Source organism: Sorex araneus, chromosome 5 (genome assembly GCF_027595985.1).
Source record: "Sorex araneus isolate mSorAra2 chromosome 5, mSorAra2.pri, whole genome shotgun sequence".
NCBI classification, from domain to species: Eukaryota; Metazoa; Chordata; class Mammalia; order Eulipotyphla; family Soricidae; genus Sorex; species Sorex araneus.
The window spans coordinates 84,108,874-84,135,519 of record NC_073306.1 but is presented as its reverse complement, the minus strand read 5'-3'; the positions used below and the strand labels follow the sequence as shown (position 1 = coordinate 84,135,519).

The following is a 26,646-nucleotide window of genomic DNA, read 5'->3' as shown; positions in this document are numbered from 1 at the left end:
CCCCATGCAGCCCCCAAGAGGCACGGCAGAGAGGCAGGCAGGACAATGGGTGGGCTCTGGGAGGTCTTTATTAATGATGCTTCAGTCTCGGTCTGGGTCGGGGACGAGGAGTGGTGCCCCCCAGGAGTCCCAGGCGTGCTGCCTCAGAGGAAGGAAGTGGGGAGCCCGTTTCTGGGCACTTGGGGGAGCACGGCTTGCACTGGGCTGGCGGAACAGCTGAGCCCCAACCACAGTCGGGTGGGGAGGGTCCAGGCAATCCTGGCCCAGGCCACCCCCTTGCCCGCTCCTGTACTGCCCTGAGCTCTCCATTATCCCACCTCGGCATTCCAAAACCCAGTCCCAGGCTCAGCCCTGCAGGCTCTGTCCCGGGGAGGGCAGACGTGGGGCCGCACCTCAGGGCAGAGCCCCACACCCCCATCAGGCAGCTTCCAATGGCTTCTCCCACTGTTACCACCTAGACAGTAAAGGGGACTGCCCCCCGTCTCCTCTGCCCAGCACAATAGCCCAGGGTACGCAGTGACTGGGGCTAGAGGCCCTTGAGGCCAGACTGCCCCACCCTCGGGGCCTGTACCTGTCTGGATGCTGACAGTCAGAGGACATGAGGCGATGCCCGCAGCAAGAGACACGACAAGCTCGGCCCCACTCTGGGGGGGCAGCTCCAGGCCCCTCTTCTGATTCCCCACGGCTCCAGTGGCCCAGTCCCTCCCTGGGAGCTGTGAGGAAGACGGGGGTCCTGGAGAAGGGGCTGTAGAGGAGCCCCGGACTCCTAGTGGACTCTCCCGGGGCCCAGAGGCTCTGTGCCTGGCCCCACCCACCTCCTGGGTGACAAGGGCCCATCCTCTGGGCCCTGGGCCCCCTCCTGCTGCGGGACAGCAGGGGAGTGGGGGCAGGAGGCTGGCCACTTGCTTGAGCACTTTCCTCTTTCCTGCGTCCTGGCAGCGGGCCCCGCCCTCCCCATGCTCCTGCGCCCTCCCCGCCTGCGCGTGCCGAGTCTGCGTGTGGGGGTGACGACGGTGGTGTCCTGGCTGCCAGAAGGGCAGGAGAGGTCTGGAGTCAGCCCCACGGCAGGGCCTGGGGGTCAGTCTCAGCCCATCTCCTTCCACTGCTTGTACAAGTCCAGAACGTTCTTGATGTCCACACTGGCATGTGCAGCGGCCTGCAGGGCAGCCTGTGGCCGGGAAGAGGGAACAGGCAAAGGTGAGGCCCAGGCCTTGCTGCGGACTACTCCCCACCCCGCCCTCCCCTGACTCACCTGCATGGGGCCTGAGAGTGCGCTGGGGTTGTCCAGTGGAAGGCCTGTGACAATGGTCACCATGCCACTCGGGTCCTCCTCACCTGCTCCCTGGGCCAGAGTCAGCTGCTTACAACTGTCCAGGATCTTATAGAGAGCCCTGGAGGGGGAGGTGTCAGAGCAGAGTCAGCCGCTGTCCCACCATACCCGCCTTCGGCAGTGCCTATGGGCAGGTGTGGGAGGACACCCCCCCCCCGCCGTAAATATGGGGGAGCAGGCCATGAAGGGCTGTGGGTGAGGCTGGCACTCACCAGGCGTCTGCATCCTGCCTCTTCAGTTTATGCCGCTCAAAGCTCTTCCCCACCTCTTTTTGGCAACGAATGTACCTGCAAAGGAGCCAGGAGTGTGGGGTGGGCGGGCAGGCAGGGTGTGGGTGTGGGTGTGCGGGGACTGCGCTCCCCACCCCCAGAAGTCCATTGTGGGGCAAGGCCTGGATCCCCTGGGTGCTGTGGGGCCACCTGGCTTCCTGTCACTGATCACATCAGGGGCCGCTCCCTCGGGCTCCCAGGGATGCTCTTCAGCTGGCTCCTCTCCCGAGACCGAACAAGCAGGCTCTGTGCGGCTGGAAGCTGCGGCAGGAGAGCAGCCCCTCTGCTGCCCTCCGCAGAGGCCTCTCCTGGCCCAGAGGCCAGAGCAAGGGCCTGCCTGAGCCTCGGGTGTTTCTGCTGGGGAAAGGTCACCTGCCCAACACTACCCCACCTGGAGTCAGGAGTCTGCGTCCCAGTGAGGCTGATCTCAGGGGTGCCTTCGGCCACTCCCCTCCAGGCACTCACCTGTTTCCCTTCTTAAACTCAGCCTCCAGGTAGCGGATCCCATCTCGGGCCCCCGGGTGCTCCTTCTTGAGCAAATCCAGACCATCAATCACTGGGGACAGTCAGAACAGGGCAGCTCAAGCTCTGCACTGTCCTCAAGGCAGCCCGCCCCTGCCCGGGATGCCCCAGAGGAACCCGCGGGAGGGGGAGGCTTCGTGAGCATCAGCAGCTCCAGAGAAGAGCAGGGTCTGTCATTCCACTGTCCCTCCATACCCAGACGCTCACCTGTCCTCGGAATGATGACAATGAAGCGGCCGCTGGTGGCCAGCTGGCGGATGATAGGCAGATGGTGGCAGAGGGCCTGGGTGTCAGGGACGAGGTAGGGAGACATCGCTGTCTGGGCCTTGGGCTGCTGCAGGCTCCCTTCTAGCTGAGAGACTTCGAGCTGGGGAGAGGAGGGCGAGGGCGGCCATGGGGACCCTTGCAAGATATGGCCCCCAGGCCGAGGAGACAGACTGAGGGCTGGAGAGGAGGCGGCAAGGGAGGAAGCAGACAAGGAGTCTGTGGGAGACTGTGGGGAGCAGCGGGTGCCCGGAGATGGGGGAATGGAAACTAGCCTGTGGTAAGGCCCAGCACCCCAGCAGAGCGCGAGGGAGAGCAGTGTGGGCTGGGCCGCCCCTACCTGGAGCCGCAGCTGAGCCATGTCCCGCATCAGCCTGTTCCGCCGAGCTTCCTCCTGTGCCTGGGGAAGGAGTCAGGGGCCACTGACCAGAGCCACACACGCTGACAGCCCTAAGGCATCACCCTGGCACCACCCAGAGTGGCCCGGGGGCAGGTGACCCTACAGGTAGGTCCTGGGGCGCAGCAGGAAGCAGCCACCCTGAGCTGGGAGCACACATTGCTACACTGTCTTCAGTGTCTCCGTCCAACAGCTTCCGAATGCAGCTGCCCGGCTCTTCCCAGCTGTGTGCCCCTCAGGAGACCACCCACCAACCCCCTCGCCAGCCACCGCCCCGTCCACCTGCGAACCTCTTCCCAACCTGCAGCTTCCACCCAGATCTGGCCACCCACAGCCCCAGTCTCCCATGGTACCCCAAGCTGAGGCAGGGGAGGCATGGGGTTCTGATGAGTGTGAAAGAGTCTGAACCTCAGAGGTGGCCCCGCGGGCTAAGCACAGGGGCTGCCGAGCCATGAGTACTGCAGGGTGTGACCCCACCCAATTACCTGGGGACCAAAGGGGTCAGATGCTGCAGGTGAGAGGAAAGGTCACAGGAATGCTAACAGGCTCTGCTGGGTTTTGTTGCTTTTGTTATTTTGGGTCACAGCTGGCAGTGCTCAGGGCTTACTCCTGGCTCTGCACCCAGGGATCACTACTGGTGGGGCTCAGGAGATCCTATGTGGTGCCGGGGATGGATCCCAGGTGGGCCACGTGCAAGGCAAGTGCCCTGACCCGAGAATGGTTCTCAGCAAGCCTGAAGGGCAGTGGGGGGCTGGACTCACCATGCGGAACTGGGCCTGGGCCTGCTGCAACAGGGTCTCCTGCTCCGACGGGCCAGTGCTGACGAAGATGCCCACTTCCGGGCTAAACTGCAGGATGCTGCCTTGCAGGCGGGCGACGAAATGGCCAAAGCTGCGGATGCAGCAGATTCGCACGACTGACTGAGGAGACACAGGAGCCCGGCCTGGCTGAGCAGGGCCTGATGGGCACCCCTGCCTCCCTCCTCCCCATCCACAAGGGCACCAGGGGATGGAGGCAGAGGGGTCCATCCCGAGTTGCCAAGGAAGGTGTGAGCACATGCTAAGGGGATGCCAGGACTGCGGGCAAGGAGGGAAGGCCCCACCTGCGTGGAGATCTGAACTCTGGCCACTGAGAAATGAGCTAAAACATTTTGATTTCTGTTTTGTTTCGGGGCCACACACGGGAATTCTTCAGGCTCTGCGCTCAGGAATCACTCCTGGTGGGGCTCAGGGACCATATGGGGCACCAGAGATCAAGCCCAGGCCAGCCTAGTGCACGGCGGTGTTCAATCCGCTGTACTATTGCTCCTGCTCCTAAACTAGCATTTTCATCTGGTGTTTTCAGTCAGCAAAACTTTTCTCCCTTTTTCAACGAAAATCTTCTCCATGGGGGCCAGAAAGATAGTACAGCAGGTAAAGCACTTGCCTTGCATCTGGCTGACCTGACCTGGATTCAATACCCAACACCCCCTTATGGTCCCCTGAGCCTTCCAGGAGTGATCCATGAACCAGGAGTAAGCCCTGGGTACTGCTGAGTATGGCTCCAAAATAAACAACAGAATCTTTGCCAGGAGCCTGAGATGTAGCTCAGTGGTAGAGCACTTGCCTTGCATGTGTGAAGCCCCAGATTCAATCACCACACTGAAAAAATTAAAAATAAATAAATAAATAAAAAACCCACCCTGGCTGGGAAGAAGTCTCAAAGGGCCAGACTATGTGCCTGGTACATAAGAGGCCCCAGTTCACTCTCTGAAACTGCTTGATCCGTCCAGCACCATTAGGAATCACCACAAGCACTGCCTGAACACCAAAAATAAAAGTCTGTTGTTTTAGGGCCATGTTCAGCAGTGCGCAGGGCTTGTCCTGGCTGTGATCAAGGACTGGTGGGCTCAGCTTCCCTCTGTCACACCCAGAGGGCCCACAAGGCCACAGAGCCAAAAGCAAAGTCTCTGTGGTTAGTTTGTAGGTAGCAGGTGCCTGTCCAGCTCTGACCCACTCTGAGCCCAGAGCAAAAGAGAAGGGCCCAGGCGGAGCTCAGTGGCAGGTGCTTGCCTTACTTGTGGAAGAACTGGGTCTATGCTAGCCCTTGGGCCAGAGAGTGCACAGCAGCAAAGGTGCTGGGAAAGTGATGTCCTGCTGACCCCAGACTGATCCCCTGAACTGCAGAATCCTCAAGCACTGCCAGGGGTCACTCTGGAGCAAAGCCGGGACTAGCCTGAGCACCACTGGCGTGGCCCTAAAACCTGGTCCCTACCAAACCCCCAAGAAAAGATTTCAAAGTCCTGATGATTAGGAGCTTCTAAACCATAGCAGGACACTATGCTATACTTCAGGACACTATGGTTTAGTGTCTAAAGGGTGGGGCCAGAGGAGCCCTGAAGCAGGACGCATGGCTAGAGGAGTAAGGCCCTGCAGGGGCCCAGCCCCAGCACCACACAGAAAGCACCACACTGAACTTGCAGGCCTGGGGTCTCCCAGTGGGTGTCTGGGGAGCCTGCAGGGGAGCCCCACCACAGCCCTGGTGGCCTGTGCACACGCACACACAGAGCATGTGGTCACAACAAGGAGAGCCTCACCTCCTACACACACATACACGCATGTGCATGCACATACAGGGCCTCACCTCTCCTACATACACACACACACGCCCTCACTTCTACACATGTGTGCCTGTAGAGCTTCACCTCCTCTCTACACACACGCGCACATGCACCCTCTGCCTCCCCCCCTCAACATGTGCGGAATCACTTCGTCTCCTTATACATGTGGCCTCACCTCTGCTCCTACACATACACACGTGGCCGCACCTCTCTCCACACACATGCGGCCTCATCCCCTCTCCACCACACACACACACACGCCCGCAGGGCCTCACCTCCTCCAAAGCGCTGAGCAGGGGCCGGTCTCTGTCGAAGTGGAAGCGCCTGTGGGCAGCCCGGAGGGGAGGCAGGTTGCGCAGTGCCAGGTCCTCCGGGAGCAGCAGGCTAGAGGTGAGGTCAGGCAGTTCACAACCTGCCAGAAGATCCTGGACCTCGGGACACAGGGTCAGGCCTGGCGTGGGAGAGGACTCATGAGGCCACCACCCAGGGGGACACAGGCCCTGACCAGACCAGGGAGTCAGGAGGCGAGGGAGGGGGGGCACAGGGGTGCTGGCCGGCAGAGCCCGAGGGGGCAGTGCTGCAGAGGGGAGGGAGGGTCAATCCCTACAAGCACAGCAGAGACCAGGGGCTGTGCCCACGGGACCACCGTGTGGGAGCGGCGGGAGGGTCAGGTCACCAGGCGAAGGACAGGCTCAGGGGACTCACCTGACTCCTGGAGTTCCCCAGCAGCCGGCAGTAGGTTCAGCAGCACAGACAGGCGGTTCCACAGACTCTGCGAGCTCTGGGGAGAGAAGGGCGGCAGGAGCGTGAGGCCTAGTGCTTGGAGCTCACTTCTGGCCACATGTGGCTCCTTCCCGGCTCTCCTGTCTCCTTCCAGACAGGCGGGCAGGACATGCAGCTCACAGGCTATGGATGCCGGAGCCAGGCTGCAGCACCCGCACCGAGAGGTCCTGAGTACTGCAAAGTGTGGCCACCCCTGCCATCCACAACCACGCCCAGAACACCAGGAATACGGAAAAAGCCACAGGCCCGAGAGCCAGACAGGACTCGGCTCTGGGCAGCAAAGGAAGCAGCAAGTGGAGGAGGCAGTGGGACCCAGCAGGCAGCGACCCTCTGTCGAGCCCCTGGGCTGAGCTTCTCACCTCTCCCACAGCCCCTCAGCAAAGGTGACACCTCAGCTCTCCCCCTCTCCAAGCCCAGCAGCCACTGACCCTAACTGTGAGCCGGACAGTCACGCACCTGTGCACACACGACAATGAGGTCCGGGTTGGTCCGCAGCCAGTCCAGGAAAACTTTCACGGCGGGGAGCAGGCCCTCGGCCACTAGCACCTGCAGCTTCTCCTGGATGCTGCGCTCGTTCCGACAGGAGCGCCCACTCGACTCACTCCCCTCCGACTCCGAGCCCTCCTCAGAGGCTGGGTGGGAGAACAGTGCTCAGCTCAGTGGGAGGGGTACCACCTTCCCCCACCCCCACTGAGCGTGCTTCTGAAGAATCCTGGTACCAGATACACTTGAGTCACTCAGAGCCCTGATGTGCTGTCTGCTGGCCCACCTGGGCCTTCTGAAACAGGAATCTTGGGGACAGAGTGACAGTACAGCAGGTAGGGCGCTTGCCTTACATGCGGGTTCAATCCCTAAGGGTCTTCTGAGCACCCTGAACCTGCCAGGAGTGACCCCACAGCACAGACCCAAGAGTAAGCCCTAAGCAGAGTCAGGTGTGAACCAAAAACAATTTAAGAACCAAAATGAGCCGAGATGGGGAGTGGGAGCATGCTCCAGGTCAGGGCACTGCAGCGAGCACAGGAGCTCGGGGCAAACGGCAGCGCTGACTGGGAAAGGGGTCATGAATCGTACACAGGCCAGTAGAGGCAGCAGGAGAGGGCCATCTCAGGAAGGGGCCCGCGGCAGCGCCCAGGCACAGGCGGCCCCGGCAAGGAAAGGGTGGATACCTGGCTCCGAGGGCTTGTCCACGTCCCCATTGACACAGGGCTTGTGGCCGTCTGCGGGCTGAGGCTCAGGGGTGGGCTGGAGAAGCAGGTTGCTGAAGGTGGGCGCCAAGCGGAAGCAGCGCTTGGTCTGGAACATCTGGGTGGACATGGCTTGTAGGTTGCTGGCCAGGCTCGCCTCACTGGGCGCCAGGGGGCCATTGAGGGTCTCAGGGGCCTCAGACCGAGCCCGAGGGGGCTCTGAGGCTGGGGACCGTGTTCCCTCTTCATCCTCCATGTCTTCCAGGTCTGACCGCGACTCCTGGCTGTTCATTTCCGAGTCTGTCTCGGCATCAAAGGCTGTTCCCCCGCCTTCGAGACTCTTGTCGGAGCCACTGTCAGAGCCCTCACTGGCCCGCGCCGAGTCAGGGCTGGAGTCTGACTCGAAGCCTTCACTCAGGTCACTGTCATCGCCAGCTTTGGGTGGATGGCGGCGGCGGCGGAGGCAGGAGAGGCGTGAGAACTTGCGTCCCTTCCGGCCCTCCCCCTCTGAAGGGGCCTCAGGCGGTGGCTCAGGCCCCAGCTCCTCCTCCTTCTCTAAGGGCTCCCTGGACTCAGCTTCATCTGGGGAGGGAAGGAGACAATGGACTCACTGGGGCCTGGGCGCTGGCCGGTCCACTCCCCACCCTGCCACGCGTCCAGCCCATGCCCGGCCCCACGGCGCTGCACCTGTGCCATCACTCTGGAACGCTGGCACCGGGTTCTCGCCCTCCTCCAGCTCCGCCTGCAGTCGGATGTTGACGTGATTGACGAGGTGGGAGAAGAGGGCCAGGGTGAAGGCAATGGCTGCGCTGTACTGCTTGGATCCTACAGCCAGGAAGGTCGGCATCAGGACCCGTGGCTCTGGCCAGGCGGGATGGGCCAGGAAGGGAGACCCGGCTAGCCTCACATCAAGCCCTCCGAGGTCCAATACCTGTGCAAGCTGCTTCTAAGGACAGAGACTTCTCAGGTCTCTGCACCACTATCCACCCTGCCATCTAGAACGTGCCAGCTCACCTGGTGCCTCCTCCTGGAAACAAATCCTTGTGCCATCCTACTCCCCAAGCATCCACACACCTGGTGCTGCCATTTCCTGCCCCCTCAAGCTGACTCTGCATGCACCCCCACCAGAAAGCTCTCTCTCCAGAACCTGCCCTGACCGTCAAGCTCTGAACTCTGAATGGCCTGGACCATCAGCTAAGGCTCCGCCAAATGAGGTGTGTGCGGCCCGTTACTTACACAGAACCCCTGCCCCTCACCCTCCTGATGGAGGAAATTTCTGGGGAAGTGGCTGTGCAGGGGCGCAGGCCGGGGGAGCATTACCTGCTCTCTTGAGGCTGTGCACACCCATGAGGCAGATGACGAGCATCTGGAAGATGAGGAGGTCAGGGAGGAAAGCATAGCCACTCTCATACTCCTCCTCCTCCTCGCTGGCCAGGCTGAGGCTGGGGGAGGAGGGCAGGTAGAAGAGACAGAGGTTGAAGTCTTCCAGGACAGACTGGCAGAGCGCGGTCAGCTCAGAGTCCACGGAGCTGGGAAGGGACAAGTCACAGGTCAGTGCCAGGCCAGAAGAAGTGGAGCACTTGGAGTTGAGACTTGAACGAAAAGTGAAGTTTCTATGTGAGTCAAGTTTCCCTGGCCGGCAAGGCCTTAGTGCAAGCAGCGGGGAAGAAGTGAGGGGGCCTCCAACACCGCATCTGCTGGAGGAGCTGGCCAGGAGGCGCAGAGCCCTGGGCAGATACGGGTTTCAGGAGCCTGAACATGCTGGACGGAGGGTGGCACCACCACGGATGGGACTCGGTTCCTGGTCGCTCTCCGACTCACCTGCTTTTGGGCTGCAGCAGACTCTGCAGATACATAAAGTTCACCAGCAACCTCTTAATGTCTTTACATCTGTAACGAGAGGGCCCAACACCGCGGTAAAGGGCCGCTGGCCTCCAGGACCCATGAGCCCAGGCAGAAGGGCCCCCACGCTGCTCACCGCTTCCTGCTGGGCGAAAGCCTCCGCGCCTCACACTTCTTCAGCTGGTGGTACATCCTGGCCGCTTTATCGTATAGCCTCTTGAGGTTCCCGTAGGCCCCCTCGAAGGACACTTCCGACTGGATGCTGAAGGAGACAGAGAGGGGGCAACTCAGTCTCAAGGAAGGAGAGGGAAGGTCGGCACCAGGGTACGGGGTAGCAGGTCCTGGTAAAGACAGAGCGCACTGTCCCATCACCCGTTTCAATGACACACTCCGTGTCCTCCACTTCCCCCCAACGCCCAGGGTGCACAGAGTAAAGACAATGTCAGGGCCTGGAGAGGTGTAGGGGGGTAAGGGGCTGCCCTGCATCTCAATTCTGAGCACCACCAGGGGTCATTCCTGAGCACAAAGCCAGGAACAATCCTTGATCACCATGGGGTGGGGCTCCAGCCATATCTCTCCCCCCAGAGGACATCTTCATCTCCTCTCCATCTAGAAACAGGACAATCTACTATCACAAAGTTAACTTGGTCAATGGGGCTGGAGTGATAGCACAGTGGAGAGGGCGTTTGCCTTGTACGCAGCTAACCTGGGTTCAATCCCAAGCACCCCATATCGTCCCCTGAGCACTGCCAGGAGTCATTCCTGAGTGTAGAGCCAGGAGTAACCCCTGGGCATTGCTGGGTGTGACCCAAAAAAAAAAAGTTAACTTGGTCACCATCTCCAGAGTACATCATTCTCCATCTTCCTTGGGGTTTTTAGGCCACACCTGGTAGTGCTCAGGACTTACTCCTGACTGTGTTTGGGATTAGCTCCTATCAGGACTCCAGGAACCATATGGGATGCTGGGGATCAAACCCAGGTCAGATGTGCGCCTTCCTTACCGGCTGCACTATTTCTCCAACCCATTTAGTACTGGGGTGGAGAGGGTGCAGGGCAGTGCTCAGGGTTCACTCCTGGCAAGGACTGGGGGACCATATATGGTGCTAGGGATCCAAAACTGGCTGACCACATGTAAGGTAAATGACTGCCCACTGTACTATCGCTCCAGCCCCCACCTCTTCTTCTATGTATGTTGGCAGAGGCCTCTCAGAGGTGCATGGAAGGCTCAGAGTCCTACTGGGGTTTTGCTCCCTGAAGATGTAGTGCTGTTGGGTCCTGCAGTACTGGGGATACTGAGGGCCATCTCAGCAGTGCTGGGGGTCTCCAGGGCTGCAAGAGTAAGTCTCTGGGACCAAGTGGCACTAGGAATCATACCCAAGTCAGGTTAATGCCAGGTGTGAACCCTAACTAGTGTATTAACTCTGGACTCTTAATTATTCTTTGAAGATGTTTTTAGATTTATTTTAAGATGTTTTTTTAATGGCCACAACCAATCTGCTTACTTCTAGCTCTGCACTGAGGGACCTGTCAAGGGACCGTATGTGTCAAACATGAACTGCACTGGGAACGGGCTGCGAGCAAGGTAAGCATTCAATCTCTCTCCTATCTGACACCGAAGTAACTGCCTTTTTTTCTTCTGGTACTGGGGATTGAACTCAGGGTCTCAAGTACGCAAGGTAAGTGCTCTACCACTGAGCTTCAACCCAGCCTGACGTATCTATGAAGAGCACAGCACTTAGGGCCAGGACCCAGGCTCAGAGGCAGGGTGCCCGCTTCCCCTGCCCTTGGGCCGGTATCCTTATCCCTATAAAAATTAACCCCCACGAAGTACAGTGTTTAGGAACAGGTAGCACTTAACAAGAATTTCCTATGCACAGGACATTACATATGTGACTGGAAAATCCCCCAACACTCATCACTGTGAATGTCGGGAGCAACCCCACTATCAGATGCTGGACCCTGATGTGGCCATGCCATACTCGAGATCAAGTCTAGAACCATTCCAGTCACACTCCAAGCTCCAAAACAACCTCTTAAAAGTAAAAAGTGAGGACCGGAGCAATAGTGCAGTGAGTGGGTGCCTGCCTTGTACACAGCCGACCCAGATTTGATCCCCAGCATCTCCTACGATCCCCTGAACCCACCAGGAGGGATTCCTAAGTGCAGAGACAGGAGTAAGTCCTGAACACCTCTGGGTGTGGCCCCAAACACACACATACACACAAATAAAAAGCAAGATCAGGACAGAAAAACAAAATGTCTGTGGTAAAGTACACAACAGCCATAAATGATCTAATAGTCCTTCCACTGTAAAGTTCTGTATTCCTCTTCCTTCAACTTTGGCAGGGGCATGAGCACACAAAGCTGAACTGACAAACAAAATATTCCAGAAGCTCCCAGGTTGCAGGTCCAGGAGACATGCAGACTCACATCTTCGTTTTTAGGCGAAGAGAAGGAGCACACTGGGCAGTGCTCAGAGCTTACTCCCGGCTCTGCACTTAGGAATCACTTCTGTTGGCGAACCATACTTGGTGCCAGGGATCAAACCTGGGTCAACTGTGTGCCAGGCAAACACCCAGGTTTATTTCTTTGCAAGGGCACTGCAAAAATTGGGGTTGATCCTCAAAACACACGGTCCCCAGGGCACTGCTGGATGTGGCTCAAAGACAGGAACAAAAACGGGAAAGTGAGGGACATGCAGAATCTCCTAAGTGTCCTGGCTAGTTTTCAGAGTTGGCACCTCCTGCCACCACAGAACAAATCCATCTGTGGTGAGGAAGAGGCATCAGAGGTGCTACCCTAAAGATCAGCTGCAGTCAAGGGTGAGTCAGATTGTGCCCAGAGGAAAGGATGTGCTCGAGGGAGCTCAAGCCACAAACCACAAGACAATAATTGAAGCACAGCAGGGGAGGCCCTGCACAAGCCACTCCCAAACCTGCAGGTGTATTCAATGCTTTTTTGTGGTGTAGGGAATCAAGCCCAGGGCCTCATCTATGCACGGCAAGTGTTTGACCATTGAACCACCCTCCCCTACCCTGCATGGCTCTATCTGGAAGTGCCTCACCTAGATCATGAGTGAATGAGTGACCCAGTGAGGGAGGGTGTGCTGAGGAAGGCACAGAACAGAGAAAGGACACATGGGGAGGCTGGAGTGACAGCACAGTGGGTAGGGCATTTGCCTTGCACAAGGGCAACCCAGGTTCGATTCCCAGCATCCCATATGGTCCCCCAAGCACCGCCAGGAGTAACCCCTGTGCATTGACAGGTGTGACTCCCCCTCCAAAAAAAATACCCAGAAATCCCTCCCTCACCAGAAGGGCAGGAGCTCACCAGCACAGTACACGATGCAAGTCTAAGGCCCTGGCCTTAACACCCAGTGCCCCCAAGGTAACAAAAATAAAAAACTTCCACAAAGAAATATTACAGTATCACAGGAGGCCCAAGCAATAGTATAGTGGGTAAGGCGCTTGCCTTACATGCAGCCAACCCAGGTTTAATCCCCAACACCCCATATGGTTCCTGAGCTGGCAAGAAGTGATTCCTGAGTGCAGAGCAGGACTAAGTCTGAGTGTCGCCAGGGGTGCTCTCCACTCCGATAAAAAAAAAAAAAAAAAAGAATACTTTGGACCCAGTGACAGGACAGTGGGTATAGCACTTGCATCACATGTGATCAACTTGGACTGGATCCTGGCACCCCATATGGTTCCCCATGTACCACCAGGAGTCGCCCCTCCACACACACACACACACACACACACACACACACACACACACACACACACACACACACACTTTGATACAGTTTCCATTGCACACACACACACTTTGATACAGTTTCCATTACACACACACACACAAAAAACCACTTTGATACAGTTTCCAATCCACAATCAAGAGAACCAGGGATGCTGGCATGTGGCACTGCAGGACAGAAGTGATAAAATCAGACCCTTCACTTCACACTGTTACGAGCGACCACTGATGCTACCTACAGAGCCCGTCCCCTTGGCTGCAGATCTGTTAGCACCTTTTCTGTGAATGCTTCGGCTTCTCAAATGCACTTCCTTCTGGCAGCATGCTCTGCATCATACCACAATCACTGCACTTGGGTTAGCTATTAAACAGCCTCCTGTGCATCTGGCTATGATGGCACGAACACCCAAATCTCATGAACTCCGGATGAGATCAGTGTGGGGTCGCAGGAAGCAGTGATCCACCCTGCTAGTGTCACCTCCTCCTGCTACCATCCACTGCCGGCCCCTGGGTCCCCTTCTCATGTGGACAAGCTACCGGATTTTCTTGTCAGAGGCTGCTCTGGTAACACTTGAGGAGCCACAGCCAATGTCTCCCCTTTTAGAAAGACAGGGATGACAGGTGGTGCCAGGTGAACCAGCTCACCAAACCCAGGGTTGTGTGAGGAGCAGTGGGGCTCTGCCAGCATGCCCCTGAGGGGGCTGCCAACCACAGCATTCCTCAGCTGCCTCAGCCACAAGCTCAAGAGCGGAGGAAGGGTAGGGGGCAAGCAAAGCGAAAATGGCATGGGAAAGCCAGCGGGGCGGGGGATAAGCTGGCAGACACTCACCAGCGCAGGTAACAATACATGGCTTCCACGTTATAGTACTTGCTGCCTGCAAGGGTGCCCAGCTGGTTGAAGGGCATTCCTAGAGGAAAAGCCAGACGGTTTGTGGTCACAAGTCACCCAGTAGTCATAGGCCTTCCAAGCTAAGCACCAGGGAACTGGGAATATAGGGCTGCAACACAGAGGGCCAGCAGCCTGAGTGTTTGTCCAGGAGACCACTAAGCTCTCCTCACATCCATCCAGTCCATTCCCGCCTGGCCTGCCAAGATGCCAGCACCCATGGGTGCTAGTTCCCCAGTGCAGGGCTGCTCTGCCAAGGTGCTTGCACCCCAGAGAGCCCTCTTTGGCCCAGGATCCCTTCCCACAAGCTTCTGTCCAGCTCTCCCCGGAGGTGGCTTATTCCTGCTCTCACAGAGACTTTTGAGTGGGCAGAAGGCTGAGCTTCTCCAGAGACCCTGGGGTAGGGAAGCTACCATGTTCCTCCGCCTCCACCTCCTTCCCTCTTAAGTCAACTTTCTCACATCCAACCCCTCTCCTCCCATCTCTAAGGATGCGACCGAGGGCAGGGAAACGATCCAGGCAGAGCAGGATCAAGTGGGTTTAGAGGCAGTGGGCCCAGTGTGCTCAGCAAAACTGCCGCTGCCAACAGCCCTCCCTGTGAAAGGGTGTGAGCTGAGAGGCCCAGGAAGAAGCTACTTACCAATCTGGGGAGCAACTGACAGGGCTTGGTAGTAAAATCTCTCAGCTAACAGCTCGGTGTCTACGCCAGCTAATTCATTCTGATATCGTGCTGTGAGAGAGAGGGGAGATACGCCATGACTCCAGGCTTCAGAAACCACTTCCCGTACAGAAGCTGAAACAGGAACCTGGGAGGGAAACACCTGAGCTAGAGAGCAGGCTGCCCGAGTCTCCACATAATCATGGCCGACTTGCTCTTCTCTGTGAGGTTCAAATGAGGGCGGGAGACACAACAGTGGGCAGGACACTTGCCTTGCATGAAGCCAACCTATCTCCAGCACCCCATATGGTGCTTTATGCCCTGCCAGAAGTGATCCCTAAATGCAGAACCAGAAGCAGAAGTAAGCCCTGAACACAGCCAGGTGTGGCCCAAACACACACACACACACACAAAGTAAACAGTATTTATTTCTGTTTTGTTTCAAGGGTTGCTCCTGGCTCTGCACTCAGGAATTACTCCTGACAGTGCACAGGGGACCATACGGGATGCTGGAGAATTGAACCAGGATCAGGCACATGCAAGGCAAGCACCATAACCACTGTACTCTCTCTCCAGCCCCAATATTTACTGTCTGTAAAGGAAACAAGTTCTTGCTTTCTCTTTTCAGTGTGGGGGAGCCACAACAAATGTAACTGGTTAAAAAGATAGCTCAAAAAAGCACTTGCCTTGCAAGCAGCTGACCCAGGTTCAATTCCCAGCATCCCATATGGTCCCCCGTGCAGCACCACCAGCAGTGACCCTTGAGCACCACTGGGTGTGGAGGAGAAAAAAAAAAAGATGGCTCAAATTGTTTCACTACCTTATCCTAGTGGATCAGTAACTACTCCAGCCAGTCTGCCATGGAGCATGTCTCTCCCTGTGCACACCGCCTAAGAGGGCCCAGAAATGGGCACAGGGCACAAACAAGGGGTGATAACACGCCCACAGCCACACCCCCAATGACCTCAGGGGTCACTATCAGAGACCAAGTGCATAATAAGCAAGAGTGTTTTTCTTTGTATTCAGAAACATCTGCCAGGCGCACCTTCTGTAAGTTCTACCTTCAGTTCCTCTATGCGGAAACAGAGAAAAGAAAATCTCAAAAAAGGAGTAAGACATCAGACTAAACTCTTCCTGGGCCAGAGATAGTACAGGGGTCAAAGTACATACTATGCACGTGGTTGACCCCAGTTCAGTTTCAGGCACCTCATGGACTCCTAAGCACCAAGAGCAAGTCCCGGCACAGAGCTAGGAGTAGAACCCAAGAGTGTGGCCTCCCTGACTAAAACAACAGACTAAAAAAAATTTCTTTTTCCTTTTTGAGCCACACCTGAAGATGCTCAGGGCTTACTCCTGCCTCTGCACTTAGGGGTCACTCTGGGGTGCCAGACTGAAATTTTCTTTCTTTCATTCACTATACCAGGGTCGGGGTGGGGTTGGGGGAGCCACACATGGCAATGCTCAAGGGTTACTTCTGGCTTGGTGCTCGTATCACTTCTGGTAGTGCTTGAGGAACCATATGGAGTGTTAGGAATCAAACCTGGGTCAATTGCAAGGCAAATGCCCTACCTGCTATACTACCTCTCTGCCCCCAGACTGAACTTTTGCTTTCTTTTTTTTTTTGGAGGGGGGGTTACTCCCGGCAATGCTCAGGGGTTACTCCTGGTGGTGCCTGAGGGGACCATATGGGATACTGGGGATAGAACCCGGGTTTGTAGCATGCAAGGCAAACGCCCTGCCCGCTGTACTATCGCTCTAGACCCCTGAATTTTTCTTAACCCTGACCTTTTTCAGAGCTCAAAGACATTTTCCTTGCTCCTGCTTTCACAACCCTCTCTGACTGGAGTTGGAGCGATAGTACAGCAGGAGGGCATTTACCTTGCACGCAGCCAATCCAGGTTCGATGGCTGGCATCTAATATGGTCCCCTGAGCACCACCAGGAATAATTCCTGAGTGCAGAGCCAGGAGTAACCCTGAGCATCACCGACTGTGACCCAAAAAGAAAAGGAAAAAAAAGAAAAAGAGCAGTCACAGAGGAAAAGGGGCGTCAGCAAAAGCCCTGGTTTTATGGCTGTCCTTCCGACACAGACAGGAGCACCCACAATGGGAAGCAGCATCTGCACTAGGGCCCAGAAAAGAAAGAGATGAAAGCTGAGACACTTACACAAATCCCCCAGGTACACCAGACACCGGTGGCAGGCCATCTGTGCCCAGTCCATCTCCTTCCCAGTGGCAGACACTGGCTTCTTGCATCCTGAGAGAAGAAAGAAATTTGTGAGCCCTTTCCTCTGACTCTCAGTGGGAAAATCCTTTCCTAAGTGGAGAAAAGAGAGTATCCAAGGCTTGTCTTAGGTTACTATCATGGAGGAGACACTCATTCGGGACACAGGCGGAGCAGATTTACAGATGACACAAGGAGAGCCAGATTCCCTGGGCGGCTAACTCACTAGACCGGAAGGCACCGCAAAGAAAGGCTGGGACTGGAGCAATAGTGCAGTGGGAAAGGCACTTGCCTCACACACAGCTAACCCAAGCACAACCCTGCCATCTCAGAATGTCTTCTGAGCAACGCCAGGAATCTCGAATCTCTGAGTGCAGAACCCGGAGTAACCCCTGAATGTCACTGAATGGGGTGCACGATCGCGCGCGCGCGCGCGCACACGCGCACACACACACACACACACACACACACACACACACACACACACAAAAAAAAGGCGAGGTTACTGAACCTAGGCAAGCTCCGTGAAAGAGAATCCCCTGAGAGGGCTTCAGAAGAAGGCAAAGGAGGAAAAGGTGAGGCTCACATGTCAGGACAGCAGGAGATGCCTTAGGCAGAAACTCCCCACATGGAAGTCTGGGAATTTGGTAAAGCCAGGATCCCAGCCCAGAAAGAATGAAGCATGAATGGAAACCAAAGTCAAAGCTCTGGGCTTCTACCTAGAAGAGCAGAACACATCACCTCACGAAGGCATGAGATGGAGCCTGTCTTGCATGAGGACTGCTGGGGGCCAAAGACAAACAATGCTCCAGCTCTCATTCCTCCCTTCCTCTCAGAGAGTAAAGCATTCTTGGGCAGGCTAATTCTCCAGCCCCAGGTACTGGCCTAAGGGTTTCATAACATCAGCCACCCTGCGGCGGTTCCCCAGTTCCCAGTACCTCATCCTCCTTCCACTCTATGGGAGAGGGTAACCTGACAGGGCCGTCATTCAAAGGCTGCCCGGCTCCGGCCCTTCTTTGTAGCCACTGCTCTGGAGTACAGAGCCCTCACCTGACGACGCCTCCAAGTTTTCTAGAGTGACATCCCTTAAGTGGCCAAACAGAGAAATCATCAACAAATAAAAAAACTAAAGGAGTCTGGGAAGGGGCTGCACCAACTGTCCAACGGGGAGAGCATTTGCCTTGCATGTGGCCAACGCAGGTTTGATCCCCGGCTTCCCATATGGTCCCCCAGCAACATCAGGAGTAATTCCTGAATGCAGAGCCAGGAATAACTCCTGACCATCACCAGGTATGACCCAAAAAAGCAAAAAAAAAGTAAGGGACCTGATATGCTGCCCATGTGCTGCTTGTGCCTACATGGCCAAATATATGTGGCACTCGCATCTCCCCTCTTGAGATGTGTACTTTCCTATCTAATGCTGGGATGTGGGCAGGGGCTCCTCCATCTTTGGGGAAGCCTGTGCTCTCTCTTGAGTGCGTTATTCCCTACTCTCTTCTACTTTCTCTTCCTCCTCCCCTTCGAAAACCTCCAAATAAAATCTGTTTTACTTCAAAAAATAAAGTAAGGATCCTTCTAGTAGCCCTATGAAGTCTATTTCAGATCAATGGCACTTTTATTTTTGGGGCTGGAGCAACTGTCCCACAGGTAGGGAGTTTGCTTTGCACATGGCCAAGCTGGGTTCAATCCCCAGTATCCCAGAGGTATCCAAGCAATGCTAGTTAGGAGTAATTCCTGAGTGCAGAGCTGGAAGTAACCCCTGAGCATCACGGGGTGTACTCCCCGCCCCCCTCCCCCCCACACAAATGGCTTTTATTTTGTTGTCAACTTCAGTGCCAGGGATCATATGTGGGTACTAGTGGATCAAACCAGGATTACAGCCACAAGACCACAAGCAAGGAAAGCGCCATCCCTCCTGGCACTGTATCTGCCCCTGGTCCGAACTTTAAACATCAAATACAAGACTCTGCTTCTGATGATGAAATGCTGTCACACGGGGCAGAGCTCCACCACTGAGCACAATGCCTGCACAGGTGAGGGCAGGGGCAACGGTCTAGAGGAGGAAAGTAAGGACAGAAAGCAGAAAGAGGAGGGTGTTCCACAGCAGGCTGGAATGAAGAGAAGCTACCACCCCAAACAGCAGGAACCTACTAGAGGCACTAGTACCCTAAATGGCTGAGAAAGGATCTGCATCTTGCAAAAATGCTTACGGTTTCCCCTTTTTATTTATTTTTGGTTTTTGGACCACACCCGATGATGCTCATGGGTTACCTTACCCACTATAGGTATAGATAGGATCCTGGACCAACAGAGGTTTCCTCCTTCATTCAGACCTTTACCCTGACCATATGATTGTTAGGACAAATCCAAATTTCATGAACAAGGGCCGGAGAAACAGTACAGGAGGAAAGGCACTTGCCTGGCATGTGGCCCTGGTGGCTATGACCCTAGTTCGATCCCCGAAACTGTGTATGACCACGAGTAAACCCACGGGTTCACTCCTGAGCACAAAGCCAGGAATAGCAACTGAGCACCACTGGGTGTGGTCCAAACTCCCCACAAATAAACTTCATGACCAACTGTAGATCCTTTAAGAATCCCGACTGCCTGGGTCACAAGTGACACACCCTACAGGGTGCAAAGATCAGAGGCGGAGGCAGGTGGACTTATTCCCATTTTCCGATCTCACTGACCTATGAGGGGATCTGTGACGTGGGTCCAGTCAATGCAGCACTGCAGCTCCAGCTGGTAGTGGGACTGGATATAGAGAAGGAGGTGCTGGTAGAATCCAATACCAGCAACCAGGTGTGTCCTGTAGGCACATTCCAAGGTGCTCCGGCTGTGGATATGCTAGAGACAGAGAAAGGGAGAGGGCTGGCTTAGCAATAAGCTCAGTGTCCCCTATTCCCCTCCCAAAAAACCTGCTCATCTAAGGAAAGAAACATTCTCTTAGGTCTGGAACTTCACCCACATCTCCCTAAATTACTGTCAGAGCCTTAGTTCCTCTTCTCTGTCTCCCCACAAGGATCAGGCACCCTGCCTTCCCCGGCCCTCCCTGGCCACCTTCCTCTGGCCAAAGCCCTCGCTTCAACCTCACTCTGGTTCACTTTCCTGCCTGCCCCTTCCTACCTGTCTCTTCCAAGCTCAGGCCCTCCCCTTACCTTCTTGTTTGTCTTGATAAGCTGGATAACTTCGTAGTACACCTTTCTCCACAGCAGCTCTTCAGCCTTCCTACCGTAGTCTACCGGGTGCAGGAACATAAGCTTGACGCAGAGCTCACGCAGCCTGGGGGTGGGCAGGAGAGCGTGAGAGAAATGGCCCTTCCTTGGGGGACCTAAGGACTGAAGACAGTGACAACTGCCAAACTCTATGCCCACAAGATATCCAGGGAAAGACCTAGGTCACAGTGATCCTGAAGACAGCAGAGCCCCAAAAGACAGGGAAGAGCAAAAAAGAGGGGCTTGGGGAGGGGCCTAGGGATCACACCCAGCAGTACTCAGGCGTTGACTCCTGGCTCTGCTGTGCTTGAGTGATTCCTCTCCCAGCTAAACCATGTGACCATGGAAACTAAGCCCAAGCTCCCCACCCAGGCAAAACATGTACTTTTTGAACTTCTGCTCTGGCCTCCAGACTTATTTTCTTTCCTACACTCCTCTCTATTACAGTTATCTTTGTCCTCTTTTTGGTTTTTAAGTCACATCATGAGGTGCTCAGGAGCCATTCCCAGCAGTCCTGGGGGCGAAACATATGGTGCCAAGGACCAAGTATGGGGCACACAAAGCCTGCATTCCAGGGGTTGGAGCAATAGTACAGTGGACAGAGTTCTTGCCTTACACATGGCCAACCTGGGTTCCATCCCTGATGTCCCATATGGTCCATCCACAAGTGCTCCCTGAGCACAAGGTACTCAGGAATAAACCCTGAGTACCACCTTTTCCAAAGGGAAAGGGAAAGGGAAAGGGAAGGTCTACATTCCAACCCAATCTTCTTTTTCTTCTATTTTTTTGTTTTAGGGTCACATCCAGCAGGACTCAGAGATCATTCCTAGCAGGGTGCAGGGGACCATATGGGATGTCAGGGATGGAATCTGGGTTGGCCGTGTGCAAGGCAAGACAGGATGCTATTCTATCAGTACAGATCGTCCAGACCAGACTTTGCTTTTCTGATCACCTCTTTCTCTGCTTAACAACTTGCCTGCCTTTGGGGCTGGAGCAATAGCACAGCGGGTAGGGCGTTTGCCTTGCACGCGGCCAACCCGGGTTCGACTCCCAGCATCCCATATGGTCCCCTGAGCACCGCCAGGAGTAATTCCTGAGTGCAGAGCCAGGAGTAACCCCTGTGCATCGCCAGGTGTGACCCAAAAAGAAAAAAAAAAAAAAAACTTGCCTGCCTTTAATGTCATTCTATGGCACCAGTCTATGAGATGAAGATACCACAGATGAATGAGAATCTACCCATTTCCTACCCATTTCCTAAGAAGGCCAGAGATTTCAGAGCCCCTCATTGTACCATGTGGCCAGGAGGGAAGAAAGGGACACACAGACCAGGTGACAGATGAGGGTACATATGGGGGGGGGGGTTAGAGAAACAGTGAGGACTGGGTCAGTCTCCAGCTTACTTGTTCCTCAGGCTAATGTTCTCTGGTTTGAACACTTCTTGATAAGCAGTTTTGTTGCAAAGGATGAGGTCAAGTCGATGCACCGCCTCCACCACAGCCCTGAAAGGCAAAAAAATGGTCCGGAGTTTTGTGTATAGTTCACTGAGATACGGAGCAGTGATGCCAGAGAAGCTTATCTGGGTTGAGCGCCATACAAAACAAAACAAACATTCTCTCACCCCATCTGGTGCACACATACACCCCCCCCCCCACTTCCCAGCATATCTGACAGTGACTGGGCTGTCAAATCTGTGGGCAGGGGGACAGGGCAGAGAAATTAATTTGCAACAGGCATTTAGTACTGCTACCAATGAAGCCACAATACCCAAGACAGTCACACAACTATCCTGTACCTGTATCCTGTCAACAGTGCCAAAATGTTTGAAAGGAAGACTACCAGTCAGTTGAGGTTTTTGTGTTTTTTTTTTTTTTTTGGCTTTTGGGAGGAGGCGGGAGGCACATACTGCTGGTACTCAGTGCTTATTCCTGGCTCTGCACTCAGGAATCACTCCTGGAAGTGCTCAGGGGACCTAAGGGAGCGGGACCAACCCAGGTTAGCTGTGTGCAAGGCAAACACCCTACCCACTGTACTGTCGCTCTAGCCAAGAATATCTAACAGTTTGAACCCTGGCCACCACTCACTAATTCAGTCACTCGGAGCAAATTACCTAACATAAGTCTTACTGGCTATCATCAATAAAAATTAAGATAGCAACAGCAAATGCCTCAGAGGACTGTTGTGAGGATGTAATGAAGTAACTTATATACAAAATAATTACATTTCCATTGGTCCATGACAAGCTGCCATAAAAATGAACAGTAACAGGGGCTGCAGAGATGCTCACAGGGCTGGTGCACATGCTCCGCACAGAGGAGCTCTGGTTTCAACCCCTGGCACCTGGAAGTTGCCATGAACCCCTCAAAATGCAACCTTGACATCACAACAAAGAGAAAGAAAACATTCTTCTTAGAGGCCGAAAGAGAGTAAAGAAGTTGTTTCCCTTGCATACCACCAACTTTGGTGTGAACCCCAGGAACACCCAAGGTACCCCGAACCTACATGACCCCACCAGAGGTCACCCTGAGCATGAGCCAGGAATCACCTGAGTACTTCTGAGGCCAAACACACACACACACCCACACCCAAAACTTTCAAAATAAATTTTTTTTAATTTAAAATTCTGCTTAGGACTATACGAGAAGTGAGGCCCTGGGAGGAAGGGTTGCTTAGTTGTAAGGTCTGGATTCTAACAAAGAACCTTGAATAGAGAGCAGGCTCTGGGTTCAGAGTGCCTGGGTTCAAACCCTAATTCCACTACCAGTTATGTGGCTCTGAGAAATATGAATTCTTCGTGTCTCAGTTCCTCCATGTATAAAATGGGACTATTCATATCTGGTTTTTGAGGGTTAAACAAGCTGATCGTAAAGCACTCATCATAGTGTCTCCTGTGCTGGTGCTCAGTGTTAGTCTCCATCCTCGACGTGACAGCCGAGGAGGAGACTGCAAGCACTAAGAGAAAAGAGGAAGGAAACTCTTCTAAGGGTTGGCTCAGACGTCCCTGAGGCAGCTGTCATCTCTGAAGGTAAAACCCAGAGCATGTCAAAGAGTAGCTGCAAGAACAGGTGAATCGGGCACAGCTGTGGACACAAAAGCAACAGAAATGAGTCCCAAGCAATTGAAGTTGTTTCTGAAGAGCAAAATGTTTTCCTGGGCTGGGGAAAATGGGCCTCAGCCTCCTAGCACCGGAAAGGCACACCCTCAAAGGGTCCCCTCACAGGGAGAAGTGGCCCCAGCGCACGGTCTGGTGGCAAGAGTTGGAAATCAGAGTCTTCCAGCACTCTAGAGCTCAGCTCTACTCCACGGACCCTGTGGGCTGCCTACCCTGCAGTTTGCCTGGCCCTTCATGCCAGGGACAATCTGGCATTTACTCTGCCACCTCAGTTCCCAGGGTAGGCCCTTTAGCCTCAGTGCTATGGATGGTCCGGGGGGGGTGTTCATGGACGGGATCCACAGGTCTCAGAATCTCAGTCCACAAATGGTTAGTCACACTACACTAGGAAGCTCTGACTGAAGGGGCAGGGACAATGCAGCGCTGGGGAGGGGCTGGAGATCCTGCATGCTCTTCACCCTACCCTGGGGGCTGGGGGTCACACCCAGTGGTGCTCAGGGGATACTTCTGGCCCCTCAGAAGCCGTTCCAGTAGTTCTTAGGGACCGTGTGGTACTGGGGATCAATCCTGGGTTTCCTACATGTAAAGCACCTGTCCCTAATGGCAGTTCCTGCATGTAAAGCACCTGTCCCTAATGACAAGGCTTTTTTTCTTTTTAAAAAAATATTTGGGTCAGACCCATCAATGCAAAGGGGTTACTTCCAGCTCAGCACTCAAGAATTACTCCTGGTGTTGCTAGGGGACCATAAGGGATGCCAGGGATCAAACCTAGGTCAGCCGCTTAACCACTGTACTTACTATTGCTCTAGACCCCTAATGGCAATTTTCTTTTTTTCTTTTTGGGTCATGCCTGGCAATGCACAGGGGTTACTCCTGGCTTTGCACTCAGGAATTACCCCTGGTAGTGCTCAGGGGACCATATGGGATGCTGGGATTTGAACCTGGGTCGGCCGCATGCAAGGCAAACGCCCTACCCGCTGTGCTATTGCTCCAGCCCCCTTAATGGCAAATTCTTAAACCTGAGAAGATACAGCACTTTTTTTTTCCAGTCCCCATGAGACCATAAGCCTTCTACCAAATTGTAACATCCATAGACAACAAAGTACCACTAGTAGTCTAATATGTCATATTCTATTTCAGAGTTAGCACAGTGTTAAAAAAACAAAAGTATGGGTACGTAGGTGTCCAAGAGCTAACACAGGGATAAGGTCTGCATCTTGCAGACCTCAGTTCAAATTCCTGGTAACACAGATGATCCCTTAAGCACCACCACAAGTTACTCCTGATCAGGAGCCAGAACTAGCCCCTGAGCCTTCACTAAATGTGATCCCAAACCACCCTCCACCAATTTGTGAATATAAGTATGTAAAAAAAACAGTTCATTGGCATAACTAATTGGTTCTGTGTCTCTTCCAATATCCCTTTTCCCACTGCCATTGCTTCGACATGGTGCTGAAAACATTAAAAATTAAAATATTTCTAAATTTCATTTATAACAGTTCAGATTACGAGAATTATCCAAACTTATGAAAGCTCCGAATGAGTAACCTCATCGTCTACAAACATGTTTCTCCAAGGCAGAGAAACGACACCTTCCCCCCTGCCAACTTAACTTTCACCAGAGACCAGTGGCCTCAAATTTCCACCCCACTTTCAAAGTCAGCAGCATAGGGTTCCATGCAGGGAAACCCTTGTGCATGAATATGGGCCACACAGGCGAACACATCAGCTTCTGGTCCCAGTTCTGGGCTGCCAGAGACCTGAGGGAAAAACTAGAGGATGACAATGATTAGGACGAGGACCATGGCCATTCCCCAAAGCTGGAGCCCAAGCAAGGATTTCAGCAGACACTGCCCACGCGGTGTCTGACAGGCGGCACTGCCACTTGGCAGCATGATGAGGCGCACGTGCCACCCGCAAACCCCCCAAGCAACTCATCCACCCAAAGACGGCTGGGGGCAGCCAGAGTGGGAGCCCAGGGCTGCGGGCTTGGATCACTTCTCTATTTTTAGAGCAGCCTGCACTCCCCTCTGCCTTCTGGCTCACAAAGCCGGAGCAGCCAGGGTGCATACCCCAGGGAGAAAGAGCCAACCTGTCTTAACTCCTTCCCTGCCAAGACCAGGCCCATAGCTCCGAGTCTTCTGCCTGCAGCCCTGAGCCCAATGAAACCCTGCTCCCCGCTTAAAAGTAGAAAGCTCCACGGACTGCTTGGCCTCGCCCCCTTCCCACCAGTTCTAAGGTCCATGCTTCAGACCCCCAAGCCCCGGGAAAGACCTCCCACTGGAGGTTTCCAACAGAGATCTCAAGGGCTATAGGTAGGACTTGAGCTGAAGGCACCGGTGGGAAACGGAAACCAGGGACTGCAGCCATGAGCTGCGAACGGGAGCTGGGAAGGACAGCAGGACTCAGGTGTCACCAACTGCCCTGACATCAGCTCCAACGTCCTTCTGGCCCTCCAAGTCTAACACAACTCGCAACAACCACAGACCAGTGGCCTCAAATTTCCACTCCAATTTTCAAAGTCAGCTGCATAAGATTCCATGCAGGGAAGCCCATGTGCACGGAATGTAGGCCACACTGTCGAACACATCATCACAAGTCACAGGTCCAACACGACTCCAGGTTCTCTCTCTGCCTCTGCATCCAACTCCCCGAAACGCAAACCCGAAGGGATTCAGGGAGAACCCAATCCGAGCCTCTCCTTCCTAAGGAGGGGAAACTGAGGCCCAAGGTCACACACAGCGCGAGGGACAAAGCCAGCACCTGCCGCGGCTTCACTCCGGGGATTCTTGCGGGGCTTCTAAGAGCGCCTTTTTCCCTTCCGGGTTTTGCACCTTTCGGGAACCGACCCGCCCCGGACCTCGCCCCTCCCCCCCAGACCTCCCAGCTCTCGATTCCCACCTGCCCGACCAAGATGAGTCAGGCGCCGGGCCGGCCGCGAGCTCACTGCGGAAGGGGCTCCTCCACGTGCTTCCCTCCAAGCCTCCCACCCACCCAATTCTTCTCGCGGCTCCAACTCGGGGTCCCCGGCCCCGCCCCCGCTGCTCCCTCCAAAACTGCACCCTCTCGCCTCGCTCGCCCGCACCCCGGCCCGGCCCCGGGCCCCGCCCGCCCGCGCCGGCGGCCCCGCCCTTGGCTCCCCCACTTCCCCAGGCGGCTGCACTCACGCCCCGGCCCCTCTCACCGGTAGAGCCGCTTCGTGTGGAGGACCTTAGCTTCGGGCTCGCTGCTCTCCCCTGGGGGGGGGCCTTGGCTCATGGTGCCCGGGTCCGGGGGTGGTTCCCGGTCACAGGCCCCCGCCGCCCACCGCTACTGACACCGCTGCCGAGTCCGGCCGTAGCCGCAGCCGCCACCGCCGCCGGCCCTGCTCAGCCGCCATCGCTGTGAGGCGGCTACCAGCGACAGCTCCTCCTCCGCCTGCCAACTCTCGCGATACCGGCTGCAAGATTGCGGGCCAGTGGCCGGCCGCTGCCAAATCTCGCGAACTTCGTTTTCCCTCCGGGAAGTTGCCAGAACTAACTCCGGGCAGCTCTGGCCTCTTTCCGGCTCCTCCAAACCCTTGCGCAAAACTTTATTGACAATCGCCGCCTGAGAACGAACAGTGGCGTCA

General features: G+C 55.2%; 1 protein-coding gene across 1 annotated transcript; it reads right to left on the bottom strand.

Annotated features, from left to right (window-relative positions):
• Positions 1 to 50: 50 nt before the first annotated feature.
• On the bottom strand, positions 51 to 26,462 carry SMG5 (SMG5 nonsense mediated mRNA decay factor). The gene is made up of 22 exons (XM_004619312.2): positions 26,221 to 26,462; positions 21,328 to 21,426; positions 19,871 to 19,994; positions 19,403 to 19,559; positions 16,653 to 16,742; positions 14,470 to 14,559; positions 13,773 to 13,851; positions 9,327 to 9,452; positions 9,170 to 9,238; positions 8,669 to 8,877; positions 8,036 to 8,173; positions 7,331 to 7,930; positions 6,621 to 6,796; positions 6,087 to 6,162; positions 5,657 to 5,832; positions 3,544 to 3,702; positions 2,726 to 2,785; positions 2,329 to 2,488; positions 2,065 to 2,155; positions 1,543 to 1,617; positions 1,253 to 1,391; positions 51 to 1,168 (listed from the first exon to the last, which is right to left on the bottom strand). The coding sequence occupies exons 1-22, from the start codon at positions 26,292 to 26,294 to the stop codon at positions 1,085 to 1,087; spliced, it is 3,051 nt and encodes a 1,016-aa protein (XP_004619369.1). The 5' UTR covers positions 26,295 to 26,462; the 3' UTR covers positions 51 to 1,084.
• Between the last annotated feature and the right edge of the window lie 184 nt (positions 26,463 to 26,646).